Genomic DNA, 18,208 nt, shown 5'->3' with positions numbered 1-18,208 from the left:
TATCCCAGTGATTCTGAGATAGTTTTACCTTGACACATTGTACTTCATGATCGTTAGAAATTTAGGTTGAGATGATTTGCATTTATTTATGAAAATAACGGAAATTTGATGCAAATTTGCAACTTTTTATAATTGAATTTTTATGCTCTGTAAACAAATGATAATACCGCACAAAATAATTAATAAATAACATTCACCACATGTCTACTTTACATGTTTTTTTGGTAGGAAGTTAGAAGAGTTGAAAGTTAAACAGTCATTTTTCCAATGAAATTTACAAATCTTATCTTTTAGGGAAAACTAAAAGTCATTTCAAAATAGGGATCTGTTTTGAAGTGACTTTGAAGATCCTATGTGTCCAAAAAAAAACAACAACACCCAATTGTAAAAATGCCACTTATCACTATATTCAAAACTGCATTCAGGAAGTTTGTTAACCCTGCAGGTTCACAAAAATAATAGCAAAGTGGAAGAAAGCAATGAAAAATTACATATTTTTCACTAAAATGTTCTTTAGCCCCAAATCTTTCTATTTCACAAGAATAACAAAAGAGAATACCCAATTTGTGAATTTTATCCTGAGTACACTGATACCCCCTCTGTGGGGGAACATTACAGTTTTGGACACATGGCAGGATTCGGAAGGGAAGGAGCACCATTTGACTTTTCAAGCATAGATTTGGCTGGAATAGACTGTGGACTTCACAATTATAGAGCCCATGAGGTTCAGAAACAGCAGAAACCTATTTCAAATTACCCCATTTTGGAAACTACCCCTCTTGAATAATTTGTATAGGGGTGTATTGAGCATTTTAAACCCACGAATATTTCAAAGAATTGTTTTTAATTTTCAAACGGACTAGTGGGAGATAAAGGACCACAATATGTGTTACTTAATTTCTCCTGTTTTCGTCAATACCCTATATGTGGTCATAAACTACTTTTGAAGCAGAGTGCAAAGCTCAGAAAGGAAGGGGCCCCATATAGAAGCTCAGATCTTATTGGTATAGTTTGGGGATGGAATGTCACATTGGCACAGCCCCTGAGGTGCTAGAACAGCACAATCCTCTAAAAAAAAAAAACATTTTACAAACTGCACCTCTCACAGAATACATGTAGTGATGCAGTGAGCACATTGACACCACAGGTGTGTCACAGAATTTTATACCTTTTGGTGTTGAATAAATAATAATTACATTTTTATCACTAAAATACTATTTTAGCCCCAGATTTTTATTTTACAAGGTGAAATAGGTATACATGGCCCCATAATTTGTTTCATAATTTTTCATGAGCGGTGTACAATGAAATTTACAAATCCTATCCTATATGTCGAAAAAAAAAAAACAACAGGACCCAATTGTAAAAACGTCACCTTTCACTATATTCCAAACTGCATTCAGGAAGTTTGTTAACCCTGCAGGTGCTTCACAAAAATAATAGCAAAGTGGAAGAAAACAATGAAAAATTACATATTTTCTAATGAAAATTACAGTACAGTACTGTTTGACCACACTGCAGGGCTCAGGAGGAAAGGACCACTATTTGACTTTCGATGCACAGATTTTCCTAGAATAGTTTGTGGATTCTATTTGTAGAGACCCTAAGTGCCCGAACAGCACAAGCCCCACTCAAGTGACCCCTTATAGGAATTTACACCCCTCTGGGAATTCATCTACTTCATTGTAGTGCCCAATATATTTTGCCCAGCTTGTGCTTCTGAAGCCATGTACCCATAAATTAAGCACGCTCTCCTCACTACAGTAAATGCCAAACATGTGGGGCTCAGGAGGAGGGGGGCATTTTTATTTGGAAGTTCAAACATCACTGGATTTCTTTTGGGTGGAGTCCTGTCACTTTTACAGAGCCTTTTTGCTACCAGTAACTGTATGTCAATTTGCTGTAACCCCTTGCCGATCATGATTTACTTTTGTCATGTGTCGGAGAAGGGTTAAAGGAATAATAATAACTTCCACAATTGGATATGTTTAAATTAAATGTTCCTGTGCTGATATAATCTTATACATGTGACTCTGCTATGTACTGTGTAATGGTTGTGACTGACAGTGACATGAGACATGGTCTGATCATACCACAGCTTTTGGGCAGGAGGGAAGTAAAAGAATATACAGACATTACAGCAGGGGATCGGAAATTATTCTTTCTTTGAAGTAAAACCGTGTTTAAAACCAGGCAGGGTAATTTTTTACTTCACAAAAAGAATCAGCTGCGATCCCATGTTGTAATGTCTGTATACTTTTTGTTTCCTCCCCTGCCCAGGAGATGTGGTATGATCAGACCATGTCCTTGTACGGTCGGTCAGACACAATCATTACACAGGGAATAGCAGGGATACATTTACAAGATTATCTCAGCACAGGAACATTTTATTTAAACATATCCATTTGTGAGAAGTTATTAGTATTCCAAAATCTATTGATTAAAATGAACTTTTGTTCGTGGGCAAACCCCTTTAAAGGGGGAAGGAGACACTAACTGAGGGTAGAAGTTGCTGACATGACAGATTATCTCACCTAAATTTGTGAATTATGACATTTTTTTCAGCTGCTTTAAATGCTTGGTATGCCTGCAACAAAATCCTACCATCACGTATCATAATCTACAGAGATGGTGTTGGAGATGGCCAGCTGAATACATTTATTAGCTATGAAGTTGAACAACTTGTGAACTGTATAAAAGCTACTGGCAAAGACTACAGGTATCATTTAAAACTTAATTCTAAAAGAGAAGCTTAACCTTTAGGGTGCAGTCAGATGGTCGTATTACTGGCGTGATGATCGCATCGCGATCCTTGGACTGGTAGTTGGCTTTCCTGACCTGGGTGTGATAGCATATATTTCTATGCAGCTGTCACACTCCGGTCAGGAGATCAGACTACCAGTCTGAGGATTGCGATGTGATCCTCTCGCGAGTAATACAGCAGTCTGACTAAACCCTTAGAGTGAGATCAGTTTATAGAATTGTTCCTTATTTATTTGAATGTGTGCATACTAGTCTGCAGTCACTCTATGCCTCGCATGCTGTTAGGCTTCTCATGTGCCAGCGGCAAGAATGGTCAGTCACGTGACTGGAAATATTACATTCATGCCAACAAGACATGCGTGGCCTTGCCCAATTCGCTTGTATTGAGCGAGGAAGCTGACATGTAGTTGGAATGTGTCAAGAAGTATGCAAATCATATACTTTTAGTCACGTGACCACCTGCTCTTGCCTCTCGCATCAGATAATCCTAAACGTGTTTGGGTCTTATGCTGTGAGGATTCAAAATTTTGTGTCATGACTGTTGTCTATTATCCCAGGGCCTCCTTAGCTATCCCTGTTACTCAGATTACTTCTAATGGTGAAGTCGTCAGGGCTATGTACCTTGCTGAGCTCCTGAATCCACTCAGTCTGTTCTCTTCCCCCACCCAGGGAAGAGGGGAGTAGTAGACTAACAAGGTAATACATACAGGGATAAAAGAAAATAGCAATCATACAAATATGCTCTCACAAACAACAGAGGAAAACACTGGAAGTGAAGGAAGGGAAAAACCAAAGTAGGAGAGGATTTGCACGCAACCAAAACCACGCAACAGTCTTTAGCTAAATCCACGAAACGCCTTCTCAAACAACAAAGCTCCACAACTCTTGAACCATGCAGCATGAAGCTAACTCTGGCAATGCCTGCTTGCCAGAAGCCAGTGTATACAGTAGAGGGGCACTGAACAGCTAAGAGCATCACCCAGGAAAGCTTCCAAGAGCTCTCAACTGAACAGATTAACCTCTGCACTGCTAGAAGAAACCTACACCGTTTAATATGAAGGTGAAATGCTTCTAACACTATACTCTATGACTAAGGGCGCATCGGGTGCCAGAAACGCGTCAGAGTGTTTTTTTATCACTAACATGTGGAAATTTTAACTTTTTGACAATGAAATAAAGCTTGAAGATTTTATCTGGAGGTGACTTTCCTACTTTACATTTTTTGGTGTGCTTCTAAACAGTGCAGAAGTAGGAGAAATCAGACGCGCGGTTTTCTAGCTCCTCTCTGTCGCCGTAAACCTGTGACAGTATGCAGTCACGTATTCATTCCAAACCTGGACAATCTCTTTCTTCAGTGTAAAGAACAAGTAGTTCTGGAAGTAATGATATGTCCCTCACAAAGCCCTGATCTCAACATTGTCAATTCTTTCTGGGATTACATGAGGAGACAAAAGGATTTGCACAAATCTACATCCACAGAAGATCTGTGGTAAGTTTTCCACGATGTTTGGAACAGTTTCCTTGTTGATTTCTTGCAAGTCTTAATTCATTATCAGCTTTAGCTAATCTGATGCGTTCCCTGCAGGTTCTGCAGACAGCATTATATTCTTCTTTAGATATGCCTCCCTCTTTCCATTTGATAAACATATCTCTCTTCCTTTTTAACATGTGTTAGTTCTGTGTTCATCCATCCTGGTTTCCTTAAATGCTTCCTATTCTTCCCTCTTTTAGGGATTGTTAACGATTGTGCTTTGAGAATTTACCATTCTTCCTGAACATTTCTGTTCTTAATGAGAACCTGTCATGTCCTTTGTAGTATCTGAACTGCCCCCATTGCGTTGTTAGTGATGCAATGTGCATCACTAACTCGCTTTTTTCATTAAAGCCACGAGTCACTGCGCCTTCCCGGCGCCTGCGTAGAAGATCCCTGCTCCACAAGGATACACAGACTGACGGAATTACCGCGCCTTGCGTACTAGGTAAATTGTGAAGGCGCTGGATTCGGCACGGGAACTGCACATCACAAAGGCCTGTGACGTGCAGGGGAGGGGGGAATATTGAAATTAAGTAGGCGGGGATCTCTTGGCGTCCCCCGGGCAACAGGCATAGGTAAAATGATTTTATAAAAAGCATTTTCAAAGCAATCAGAAGAACCATCCGAGAAGTAGTAGACCTTGCTCAAACTTAGTAGGGTGTCAGTTTTTATCCCTGAAATAAATTTTTTGGAACAAATGAACAGCTATTGAATCATGAAGTAAGCACTCAGCATAACTACACTTTTGTATTTTAATTCTGACTGTAAGCAGAGCCGGCATATTAATGTTCAGCTTAGCAGACAACAGACCGGACGCTGCGCTCATTGCAGAGGATACTGGGGGAGACATTGCACAAGGGAAACACAGGGACCAGCCCCTGAAACGAGCGTCACTGATGACGCTTCATTTCAGGGCGGCAAACAAAGGGGAGTTTCGGGTTGTCCCAGCCACTTCCCCTTCGATGACACTTTGTGTCAGGGATTACAGACAGGGATGACACTGGGGAGATCACGCGATATCTCACCACGCTGTCAGTATTTCGTCCCGAATCGCGAGCACGCGATCCAGACTACTCTCTACGTGGATGTCGGCAAGCAACCAGTGAGAGTATGGCGTCACACCTCTGTGTTCAAAAGCCTGGAATCTGTGTTTACGCCCTCTGTACGGTCACTGTCAGCTTCACCGGCCGAGTTTGAAATATAATACAGGCCTAGCCGCACACCTGCATTTTGGTAGTGTATATGGCTTCGGGGAATGGGACTATTACAGAACAAAAAAAACAGAAGTATTAAATTTTATATTTAATCCAAAAGGGAGGCAGTGTTTAGGAAAAATATATACAAGGATGTTACAAAGGAGACATTAAAAATACATAAGCAGTTACATAAAATAAACAGGATAAAAGAAGACAACTTACACTGTACAGCTCGCAGGGGCGAATCAGCATAGGTGGAGGAGGGGCTCCCCAGTTGATTTGAGCGTTATCGAACGCGACCCGTTGCTTATGATCCTTATACCCCCGGCAATGAGTGAGTCTGTACTGTCCATGGGTTCTCTTATACCTAAGGGGTGATCTGGCCACACACCCCCTGTGGTGACATCATGTGGGCCGGTCTCCAGCCTTTACATTTTTATTAAAAACGCTAACTTCTGCGATAACTCATCGGTCGTTGATCGCAGAAGCGTGCTAACGACGCCATTTTCCCTTATGATTTTATCTTCAGTTAGAGACCACACATCGCATAGCTGCCGTCTGCTATTCTGGTGTTTTTGCGCTACAGCTCTCTGATTTGGCTTGCAACAATGAAAAACTATGCATTCCTCGGCTGTTTCTGTCACTAGAAATATGGGTCCCATTAGTGTCAGACACATGGAACCTACAATATTTCAGATTTCGTTTCATATTCAGATTGTCTGGAGATTTCTCTGTTAAGCTCGGGAAAGCAACTTTCCCAGTTAAAAGCAAATTAGTGCAATCCTGCCAGTAATTACCCCCCCTGCGTGTGCCAGTGACAAGAGGCTTGATTCCTAACGAAGTTATAACACTCCTTGGCTGCCATTTGTTTGTGTAAGCTATTTCTCAGGCGTGTGTTAATTGGGGCTTTTGTGCTAAGCAAAAGGGGAATAAGGAAGGGGCTGAACATCTATGTCAGGCAAATATGGAAGAACATTTTTCTGACATTAATATTTCCCTGACACTTTGTTTCAGGGCGGAAATGGGAGTGACAGCAATTTCATCCAGCAGATGATGATTCGTTTGAGTATCCCATCATGCACTGATGATTCTCAAATGAATCATCATAGTAAGTGGGTATTATAAACAGAACCCTAAGTTGCAGTACAGAGTGAATGGTAGGGAATTTTACCATGACTTGAATTACTAAAATTTCTAGTTTTTAAAGATTTATTAATTGAAATTTACTTTTGGGCTTTGGACTAACCCTTTAAGGACTATCAGCTGGTCATAAAAAAACGTTCTACAAACTCTTCTGCACTTTTAGAAACAGTGTCAAAGTACATCTGTCACCAGATATCCACTGTTTATAAGTCATACTATCTACCATAGCCTCTTCAAAATGATGTAATATTTTTTCTCGGAGAGCCTTTACTGGGGGACATTTTTTGCAGATATTTAGGTAACAGTTTGAACTCTTTTCTGGACAGATTATTTGAGACACATACTTTGTAATCACCAAGGTTGGACTCACCAATCTGAGTATCTTTCAGCTTACCTCCTTCATGTCATTAGTTCAGTAAAGGAGTGAGTGTGCATCACGACTACAAGCCAGGACACAATTCTTAGGTCACAAATCAGAAAATTTAGAAAATTCTATTTTGGTAGAAGTTGAATTCAAAAAAAAAAAAATTCTTAGGTCTATTTCAAATTGGCAAGAACCAGCCTCTTATGGACATCAGTTTTCTTACCGTTTACTTTCATAGACACACAGTCTTTCTTGCCAGGTATAATTCGGCTCACATCATCACTATTGTAAAAACCTTTCACTGTATTCACTATAGATTTATTTAATTTGCCTGGTTTAAGATCAGGTCAAGTCTTGAAACTTTTTTTCTTTTCTATGGAAAACATAGATCTTACACTTTCAGACCACAGGCTGAACAGATATGAATTGGAGATGTCCATATATATTTTTATTTTTTGACGTATGATTACTTTGAGATCCCAACTTGAATTTTGGTACAGATGTGGCTAGGAGCATAGGAGGCACATGTGAATTTTTTGAAAATTTTAAATCATATAGTTTTTTTTTGGAAATGCTATTCAAAATGTTGCTTTTGAATCCTCATGGGTAAAATATGAACAAAGATTCTCTTGTGACATATCAGGTAAAAGCCTGTACAGTTCTGAGTGTAATGGTGTTTTTTCAATTTCTCTATCTTGGTTCTGGCCTGAGTTATGAGAAGAAACGTAGAGGCATACAACACAGAAATTCACATTTTTTTCAAAACTTTGAAAATTAATAATAAAAAATATATAGATATTTTTCTTCACATTTTGCATTTTCTAACACACTTTTACCAGAGAACCAAATCTCGAATTGAAAATATAGAGGAAAAATTCATTGGTTCACTTGACATGGAATGACCCTTCCATGGTAAATAAAAGAAACAAAAACGGGTTTGCACTTTTTTTGCTATTTAAACGCACTGGAATTTTTTTCCCCGCTTTCCAGTACATAACATGATAAAATAAATTATGTCAATTAAAAGTACAACTCATGCCGTATAAAACAAGCCTTCATATGGCTGTGTGTACAGCAAAATAAAACAGTTATGACCCTTGAAAGAAGGGGAGGGGGAAAACAAAAGGAAAATCGAAAGGGGGTGGAAAGGTTATGTAAAACCTATGAATCTAAAGTTTGTAGAACCACAGCAATAGCTTGAAGTAATCATTTTGACATCATCAATTGAATATGTTTTTCAAATTCAATAGCTAATAAAGACAAAAAATGTTTCTTATAAAAAATATCTAAAAAAAAATGTGTATATTTACATAACAACTTTTAATCTGCTAATTACATAATATTACTAGTATAGCTGTGAAATAACAGTTTATTTATAATGATGGGGAAAAAAATTCTCAACTACACTTTTTCTTTTTCAGTCCCAAGCTAACTGTTGTTGTCGTAAAGAAGAGAATTAGTGCAAGATTCTTTGCTCATTTGGGTGGAAGACTTCAAAATCCACCTCCTGGAACCATTGTTGATGTAGAAGTAACAAGACCTGAATGGTATGTCTTGTTTTCTGATGCATTATTTTTTCTTTTCCTTTATTTAATATCCTCAAATATTCCCCTCCTTCAGATAATGAAAATATGTAGAAGACCAGGGATGTAAAATGTATACTTTTTATAAGCCAGCTCAGAAAATGCATTATGTGATGCAAAGTTATAACTGATAATTTAAATAAGAAAATACTAGCCAAGTTAGCAATAAAATGATGCTGTACTGACTGTGTTGTACTTCAGATTGGAAAGGGTAATTTTAGCAATGTAACTAAAAAGAGTTTTCAAGACCAGGGGTGGATTAAGAGTAGCAAGGGCCCCGGGCAGTTTAGAAGGCACGGGCCCCCTACACACACACCACAGATGTATCACATGTCACATGATCCCCTGTGATAGATCATGTGATAGTTCACGTGAAATTAATTTGGCACAATATTAATTATAATATTTTTTTTTAGGCTGTGTGCCCACTATGCATTTTTTAAGCGTTTCCGCAGTGGCAATTCCGCTGCAGAAACACTTAAAAAACGCTTGGTAGAAGGTCTGCCATGTTCCCCAATGATAATCCGCATGTGCTGTGCACATGCTGCGGAAATTTCCACTGCGGATTATCATTGCGGAAAAATCCGCAGCATTACCAATTATTTTGCGGAAGCGTGGCGGTTTCGCCGCCGTTGACTTGCATTGGAACGCATGGAATCCGCATCACTGCATGTGTACATGCAGAATCCATGCTTTTCAATGTGCGGATGGTACCCGGGTGTGGAGGACAGGAGACTCTCCTCTGGACCCGGGTACCATAGAACCTGTAAAAAAAGAATAAAATAAAAAATAAATATTATACTTACTGATGGCCCCCGGTGTCTTTATCCGATGTGTCCTGCCTTGCCGGCAGCTCACGATTGTCTGAAAAGGACCTGCACGTAGCCTTACATTAATTGTATGACTCAATATGGAGCATACGTAGCCATCTATACACATCAGGAGGCCGCACATAGCCATCTATACACAGTGGGAGGCCTCACGTAGCCATCTATACCCAGCGGGAGGCCGCATGTAGCCATCTATACACAGCGGGAGGCCGCACATAGCCATCTATACACAGCGGGAGGCCGCATGTAGCCATCTGTACACAGCAGGAGGCCGCACGTAGCCATCTATACACAGCAGGAGGCCGCACGCAGCCATCTATACACAGCAGGGGGCCGCACGTAGCCATCTATACACATCAAGAGGCCGCACGTAGCCATCTATACACAGCGGGAGGCCGCACGTAGCCATCTATACACAGCGGGAGGCCGCACGTAGCCATCTATACACAGCAGGAGGCCGCACATAGCCATCTATACACAGCGGGGGGGCGCACGTAGCCATCTATACACAGCGGGAGGCCGCACGTAGCCATCTATACACAGCGGGAGGCCGCACATAGCCATCTATACACAGCGGGAGGCCGCACGTAGCCATCTATACACAGCAGGAGGCTGCACTTAGTCATCTATACACAGCAGGAGGCCGCACGTAGCCATCTATACACAGCGGGAGGCCGCACGTAGCCATCTATACACAGCAGGAGGCCGCACATAGCCAGCTATACACAGCAGGAGGCCGCACGTAGCCATCTATACACAGCAGGGGGCCGCACGTAGCCATCTATACACAGCAGGAGGCCGCACATAGCCAGCTATACACAGCAGGAGACCACACGGTGCCATCTATACACAGCAGGAGGTCGCACGGTGCCATCTATACACAGCGGGAGGCCGCACGTAGCCATCTATATACAGCGGGAGGCCGCACGTAGCCATCTATACACAGCGGGAGGTCACACGTAGCCATCTATACACAAATGGAGGCCGCACGTAGCCATCTATACACAGCGGGAGGCCGCACGGCACCATCTATACACAGCGGGAGGCCACACGGCGCCATCTATACACAGCAGGAGGCCGCACGTAGTCACGCACACACAAACATATACAGTACAGACCAAAAGTTTGGACACACCTTCTCATTTAAAGATTTTTCTGTATTTTTATGACTATGAAAATTGTACATTCACACTGAAGGCATCAAAACTATGAATTAACACATCGGGAATTATATACTTAACAAAACAGTGTGAAACAACTGAAAATATGTCTTATATTCTAGGTTCTTCAAAGTAGCCACCATTTGCTTTGATAACTGCTTTGCACACTCTTGGCATTCTCTTGATGAGCTTCAAGAGGTAGTCACCAGAAATGGTCTTCCAACAATCTTGAAGGAGTTCCCAGAGATGCTTAGCACTTGTTGGCCCTTTTGCCTTCACTCTGCGGTCCAGCTCACCCCAAACCATCTCGATTGGGTTCAGATCTGGTGATTGTGGAGGCCAGTTCATCTGGCGTAGCACCCCATCACTCTCCTTCTTGGTCAAATAGCCCTTACACAGCCTGGAGGTGTGTTTGGGGTCATTGTCCTGTTGAAAAATAAATGGTGGTCCAACTAAACGTAAACCGGATGGAATAGCATGCCGCTGCAAGATGCTGTGGTAGCCATGCTAGTTCAGTATGCCTTCAATTTTGAATAAATCCCCAACAGTGTCACCAGCAAAGCACCCCCACACCATCACACGTTCACCTTTTCTGGGTCGCACAAAGACACAGTGGTTGGAACCAAAGATCTTAAATTTGGACTCATCAGACCAAAGCACAGATTTCCACTGGTCTAATGTCCATTCCTTGTGTTCTTTAGCCCAAACAAGTTTTTTCTGCTTGTTGCCTGTCCTTAGAAGTGGTTTCCTAGCAGTTATTTTACCATGAAGGCCTGCTGCACAAAATCTCCTCTTAATAGTTGTTGAAGAGATGTGTCTGCTGCTAGAACTCTGTGTGGCATTGACCTGGTCTCTAATCTGAGCTGTTGTTAACCTGCGATTTCTGAGGCTGGTTACTCGGATAAACTTATCCTCAGAAGCAGAGGTGACTCTTGGTCTTCCTTTCCTGGGGCAGTCCTCATGTGAGCCAGTTTCTTTGTAGCGCTTGATGGTTTTTGCAACTGCACTTGGGGACACTTTCAAAGTTTGCCCAATTTTTCGAACTGACTGACCTTCATTTCTTAAAGTAATGATGGCCACTCGTTTTTCTTTACTTAGCTGCTTTTTTTCTTGCCATAATACAAATTCTAACAGTCTGTTCAGTAGGACTATCAGCTGTGTATCCACCAGACTTCTGCACAACACAACTGATGGTCCCAATCCCATTTATAAGGCAAGAAATCCCACTTATTAAACCTGACAGGGCATACCTGTGAAATGAAAACCATTTCCGGTGACTACCTCTTGAAGCTCGCCAAGAGTGTGCAAAGCAGTCATCAAAGCAAAAGGTGGCTACTTTGAAGAACCTAGAATATAAGACACATTTTCAGTTGTTTCACACTTTTTTGTTAAGTATATAATTCCACATGTGTTAATTCATAGTTTTGATGCCTTCAGGGTGAATGTATAATTTTCATAGTCATGAAAATACAGAAAAATCTTTAAATGAGAAGGTGTGTCCAAACTTTTGGTGTGTACTGTACATATACGCATAAACACGTTTGAAACACAAAAATACATATAAACAGACATCACAATGATATCTGCCTGCACACACTCTCTCACATACACACTCTCTCACATACACAGACTCACCATCCCCCGACTCGGCTCCAGTCCCCCTGCTCCTTTCCTGTGCAGCACTGCTGGCCAGGCGCGCAATGTGTGACGTCACAGTTAGGAGACACGGCCGCGCACAGGGCCGTGTCTCCTAGCAGTGACGCGGCCGGGCCAGCACAGGGAAGTTAACAGCTGCAGTGCTGGCCCGGCCGGAGAAAAAGCAGCATCCGTGCGCCGTTGCTGGGGGAGCGGTCCAGGCCGCCCCCCCCCCCCCCTGCCACTGTCTGCCAGTATGTGCCGCGACGCCGCTCATATAATGAGGGCAATCTGGCCATAGACACCCCGGAGCCCCGGCCCACCTGGAGGCCCGAGGCCCCGGGCGGTAGCCCAGATTGCCCTCATTATAATCCGCCTATGTTCAAGACAAACAAACCTCCACCTTTATTGCAAATTTGGCTGATTACATATAATGGCTCAAAATAGTCTGTATGGGCTGGTTGACACGTCAGTTTTATTCGTTTTTTTGTGTTTCCCTCCTGGAATTGGTAACTTTGTTACTTTGTTCAGTGTCTGGTAAGGGACATGAGTCTTGCTATTCTGTGCAATTGAGTCCTTTTTTGAGTAGCCCATGATTTTCTATATGTTCCTCAGTAAAAAGGATAATCCATCTGCATAAGTTTAAATTCTTGAGGTGTCATGACCGATAACGCTATTACCTGCAGATATCGGGTTATTGTTCATATTAATTGCGTTATGAAGGTGCTCAGTCTCAGTACTGAAAGTGTGGCACCCGCTTGAAAATTAACTTTACTTCTTTCAGTAGCCGCCAGCTTTCAGTCATTCTGGTGTGGCTATAGTCACTGCTCATAGCACTGAGAGCGACAACTGTAACTACGCCTTTGCACTGATTGGTATTGGGGCATGCTTACCGCTGCCGTTCTCCGTGCTATGAGCGGTGACTGTGATTGCTCCGGACACACCTGCATGATTGAAAGCCTGCGGCTCCCAGGAGAAATAAAGTTAATTTTCTCCCAATTGCCACACTTTCAGTACAGCAGTTTGGCACCTTTATAACACTATTATCCTGCAGATTAAAAGGGAGGCCAAGAGGTCAAAGAAATTTGAATCTAAATACCATATCTATTTGACGCTGCATTATTTGCATTACTATTCCCTAACTATTGTACTTTCTTTCCCCTACTTCCTATGTGATGATGCAGCGTTTGAGAATCCCAGTGCATGCTGGGATACTGAAATGAAGCATCATCTGAGCATGTGGCAGAGGCTGCTGTCACTTGCGGGGCCGCAGCAATAGTCTCCGCACGCCAGCTACCCTGACACGGTTCTCTTACAGTGTGCTTTTTTCTATGTTGCCGGCTCACTACTAGTGATCTGAGTCGGCAACGCACAGTACAATGACAGTAAGCAGGGCCTGCCCCACTCCTGAAACGACTGTCACTGATGACACTTCATTTCAGGAAAAGGGCAGGGGCTGTGACAGTGACCGCAGCCTCTGCTTCCTGCTCTGATGATGCTTCCTTTGAGTATTTCAGCATGCACTGGGACTCTCAAACAAAGCTTCATCACACAGGAAGTTGGGAAAAAAGTACAACAGCTCTTACATAGTGTAGTTAGGTAACAGTAATGTAATCATATTAGAAATTAATTTATATTACAGCATCAAATAGATAGGGATTAGAGTAAAATTTCCGGATCACCCCTCTAACCCTATATCTGCAGGTTGATAGCATTATCGGGCCTGACAGGTTCCCTTTAAAAGCTTTACCAACTTTAATAGGAAAAAATTATTTGCGTGTTTATCGTTACCTTTACTTAATAAAATTCCACTTGCAGTTTTAGTCTGCAATCTTCGGTGTTTCGGTGGTCCGTATGTCTTCATTAGTTCATGTATTAGCGCATCTTCTATCCTATATCTGTTTCCTCTTCATGTTTTTCCAACTTTTTTGCATCCTGTTTTATCTGCACTTCCTGTATTATTATTTATTATTATAGCGCCATTTTTTCCATGGCGCTTTACATGTGAAAAAGGGGTATAATACAAGAACAATTACAATAATCTTGAACACAATGTGACAGCGACTGGTACAGGAGGAGCGAGGACCCTGCCCGCGAGGGCTCACAATCTACGACATGGTACATGGTTTCTCCCTCTCCATGCTGTGGAGATTTGTGTACAGCCCTTTACTACTATCTCTAACATTGAATGAGAGGAGTTTGAGCAGCAGCTCTGACGGATTTGTAACATTTTTGCTCATCACTTGGTTAAATAATCGACTTATAGGCTTTAAGTACAGCAAAAAGGTGCTTAACTTTGCATTTATGAAGCAAATCATCAATTAAATAAAATGCTGGGTGCAAAGGCGTAAATAGCTTTTAACCCTTTACTGACGAGTATGTCCGATATGTTTTATCGGATAGCACTTGGCCCAATATTATACTGTGGGGCAGTGCAGATCGATTCGACATGAGAAAACAATTGCAGCATGCTGCGAGTGCATCAGCGAATCAGATTGCACGCACCCATACAAGTCTATGGGTGCATGTCAAGCAATGGAGAAATTACTTTCTCCGTCTCTTCCGCACCTGTGCTGGGATTCTCTCATGCGAGAGAATAGGAGCACAGTGCATTGACACTCGGCACAAAGTCTGAAAGAGTTTGAGCTGAGTATCATTTGAATAATCCGCCAGTTTCTCTCCTAAGAGAGAATCTATATCCGTGAGAACCCGGCCTAAAGCTGAGAGTCTGCACTTTAATCCAATTTTGCTTATATAACTGTATCTCAAATATGTTTTGTTAAACAGCTAAAATGCCAAAACTTGTGTCACTGTCCAAATATTTCTGGACCCAACTGTATGTTTAACTCTGAAATTCTGCTGCTTTTCATAGAAGAACAGTTTAAACACCATCGTGGACAGAGTCGCGCGGAAGACTAGTCTGACAGGCAGGTCCTCAGCGGTGTCTAGCTGCCCGCTCCACTGAAGTGACAGGTCTCTCCCTGCGAGCGAGTTTAGGGAGAGACCTGTTACTCCAGGGGAGCGAGAGACGAAACACCGCTATAGATCAACCTGTCCGACTATACTTTCGTGGCTTTTACACTGTTTGTCACTGAAACACCACAGCGTTTCAGAGTTAAACATTTATACAGTGTAGAAAATAAGTATTTGATACACTGCCAATTTTGCAAGTTTTCCCACCTACAAAGAATGGAGAGGTCTATAATTTTTACAGTGCTGGCCAAAAGTATTGGCACCCCTGCAATTCTGTCAGATAATACTCAGTTTCTTCCTGAAAATGATTGCAATCACAAATTCTTTGGTATTATTCTCTTCATTTAATTTGCTTGCAAGGAAAAAACACAAAAGAGAATGAAGCAAAAATCAAATCATTGATCATTTCACACAAAACTCCAAAAAAGGGCCGGACAAAAGTATTGGCACCCTCAGCCTAATACTTGGTTGCACAACCTTTAGCCAAAATAACTGCAAACAACCGCTTCCGGTAACCATCAATGAGTTTCTTACAATGCTCTGCTGGAATTGTAGACCATTCTTCGTTGGCAAACTGCTCCAGGTCCCTGATATTTGAAGGGTGCCTTCTCCAAACTGCCATTTTGAGATCTCTCCACAGGTGTTCTATGAGATTTAGATCTGGACTCATTGCTGGCCACCTTAGAAGTCTCCAGTGCTTTCTCTAAAACCATTTTATAGTGCTTTTGGAAGTGTGTTTTGGGTCATTGTCCTGCTCGAAGACCCATGACCTCTGAGGGAGACCCAGCTTTCTCACACTGGGCCCTACATTATGCTGTAAAATTTGTTGGTAGTCTTCAGACTTCATAATGCCATGCACACGGTCAAGCAGTCCAGTGCCAGAGGCAGCAAAGCAACCCCAAAACATCAGGGAACCTCCGCCATGTTTGACTGTAGGGACCGTGTTCTTTTCTTTGAATGCCTCTTTTTTTTTCCTGTACACTCTATGTTGATGCTTTTTCCCAAAAAGCTCTACTTTTGTCTCATCTGACCAGAGAACATTCTTCCAAAACGTTTTAGGCTTTCTCAGGTAAGTTTTGGCAAACTCCAGCCTGGCTTTTTTATGTCTTTGGGTAAGAAGTGGGGTCTTCCTGGGTATCCTACCATACAGTCCCTTTTCATTCAGACGTCGACGGATAGTACGGGTTGACACTGTTGTACCCTCGGACTGCAGGGCAGCTTGAACTTGTTTGGATGTTAGTCGAGGTTCTTTATCCACCATCCGCACAATCTTGCGTTGAAATCTCTCATCAATTTTTCTTTTCCATCCGCATCTAGGGAGGTTAGCCACAGTGCCATGGGCTTTAAACTTCTTGATGACACTGCGCACGGAAGACACAGGAACATTCAGGTCTTTGGAGATGGACTTGTAGCCTTGAGATTGCTCATGCTTTCTCACAATTTTGTTTCTCAAGTCCTCAGACAGTTCTTTGGTCTTCTTTCTTTTCTCCATGCTCAATGTGGTACACACAAGGACACAGGACAGAGGATGAGTCAACTTTAATCCATGTTAACTGGCTGCAAGTGTGATTTAGTTATTGCCAACACCTGTTAGGTGCCACAGGTAAGTTACAGGTGCTGTTAATTACACGAATTAGAGAAGCATCACATGATTTTTCAAAGGGTGCCAATACTTTTGTCCACCCCCATTTTTAGGTTTGGTGTGGAATTATATCCAATTTGGCTTTAGGACAATTGTTTTTGTGTTTTTTTCATTGCAGACAAATTAAATGAAGAGAATAATACCAAAGAATTTGTGATTGCAATCATTTTCAGGAAGAAACTAAGTATTATCTGACAGAATTGCAGGGGTGCCAATACTTTTGGCCAGCACTGTAACACAGGTACACTTCAACTGTGAGAGACAAAATCTAAAAATAAAAACCAGAAAATCACTTTGTATGATTCTTATATAATAATTTGCATTTTGTTGCATGAAATAAGTATTTGATACATTCAAAAAACAGAACTTAATATTTGTTACAGAAACCTTTGTTTGCAATTACAGAGGTCAGACATTTCCTGTAGTTCTTGACCAAGTTTGCACCCACTGCAGCAGGGATTTTGGCCCACTCCTCCATACAGATCTTTCAGGTTTCAGGGCTATCGCTGGGCAACATTGAGTTTCAGCTCCATCGAAAGATTTTCTATTGCATTCTAGTCTGGAGACTGGCTAGGCCACTCCAGGACCTTGAAATGCTTCTTACGGAGCCACTCCTTAGTTGACCTGGCTGAGTGTTTCTTGTCATTGTAATGTGATAAGACGAAGCCACGACCCATCTTCAATGCTCTTACTGAGGGAAGCAGATTGTTGGCAAAAATCTCATGATACATGACCCCATCCATCCTCCCTTCAATATGGTGCAGTAGTCCTGTCCCCTTTGCAGAAAAACACCTCCAAAGTATGATGTTTTCCCCACCATGCTTCACAGTTGGGATGGTGTTCTTGGGGTTGTACTCATCCTTCTTCCTCGAAACACAGCGAGTGGAGTTGATACGAAAAAATTCTATTTTGGTCACATATGCTGGCGTGAGTAATGGAACCTTGTGTGCCCTGCTGGCTTTTAATCCATGACGGTGTAGTGTGTTACCGTGGTCCCAGCTTTCTTCAGGACATTGACCAGGTCCTCCCGTGTAGTTCTGGGCTGATTCCTGACCTTTCTCAGACTTATCCTTACCCCACGAGGTGAGATCTTGCATGGAGCTCCAGACCGATGAAGATTGACAGTCATCTTGTGTTTCTTCCATTTTCTAATAATTGTGCCAACAGTTGTTGCCTTCTCAACAAGCTGCTTGCCTATTGTCCCCTGGCCCATCCCAGCCTTGAGCAGGTCTACAATTTTGTCCATGGTGTCCTTAGCTCTTTGGTCTTGGCCATGGTGCAGAGATTGGAGTGTGATTGATTGAGTGTGTGGACAGTTGTCTTTTAAACAGTTAACGAGTCCAAACAGGTCCAATTAATACAAGTAATGAGTGAAGAGTAGGAGG

General features: G+C 42.0%; 1 protein-coding gene across 1 annotated transcript in view; it reads left to right on the top strand.

Annotated features, from left to right (window-relative positions):
• The window catches only part of PIWIL1 (piwi like RNA-mediated gene silencing 1), a 462,439-nt gene that overhangs the window by 401,164 nt on the left and 43,067 nt on the right, over window positions 1–18,208 (top strand). Inside the window, exons 18-19 of the mRNA XM_073676134.1 lie at window positions 2,566–2,719; window positions 8,422–8,547. Coding sequence (XP_073532235.1) covers window positions 2,566–2,719; window positions 8,422–8,547 — 280 coding nt within the window. The remainder of the gene's footprint in view (window positions 1–2,565; window positions 2,720–8,421; window positions 8,548–18,208) is intronic.

This window comes from Phyllobates terribilis, unplaced genomic scaffold (genome assembly GCF_046119375.1).
Source record: "Phyllobates terribilis strain yellow unplaced genomic scaffold, ASM4611937v1 Scaffold_1__5_contigs__length_1240528914, whole genome shotgun sequence".
NCBI lineage: Eukaryota > Metazoa > Chordata > Amphibia > Anura > Dendrobatidae > Phyllobates > Phyllobates terribilis.
Note: the sequence above shows the minus strand (reverse complement) of the source record. Positions and strands in the feature narration are given on the sequence as shown.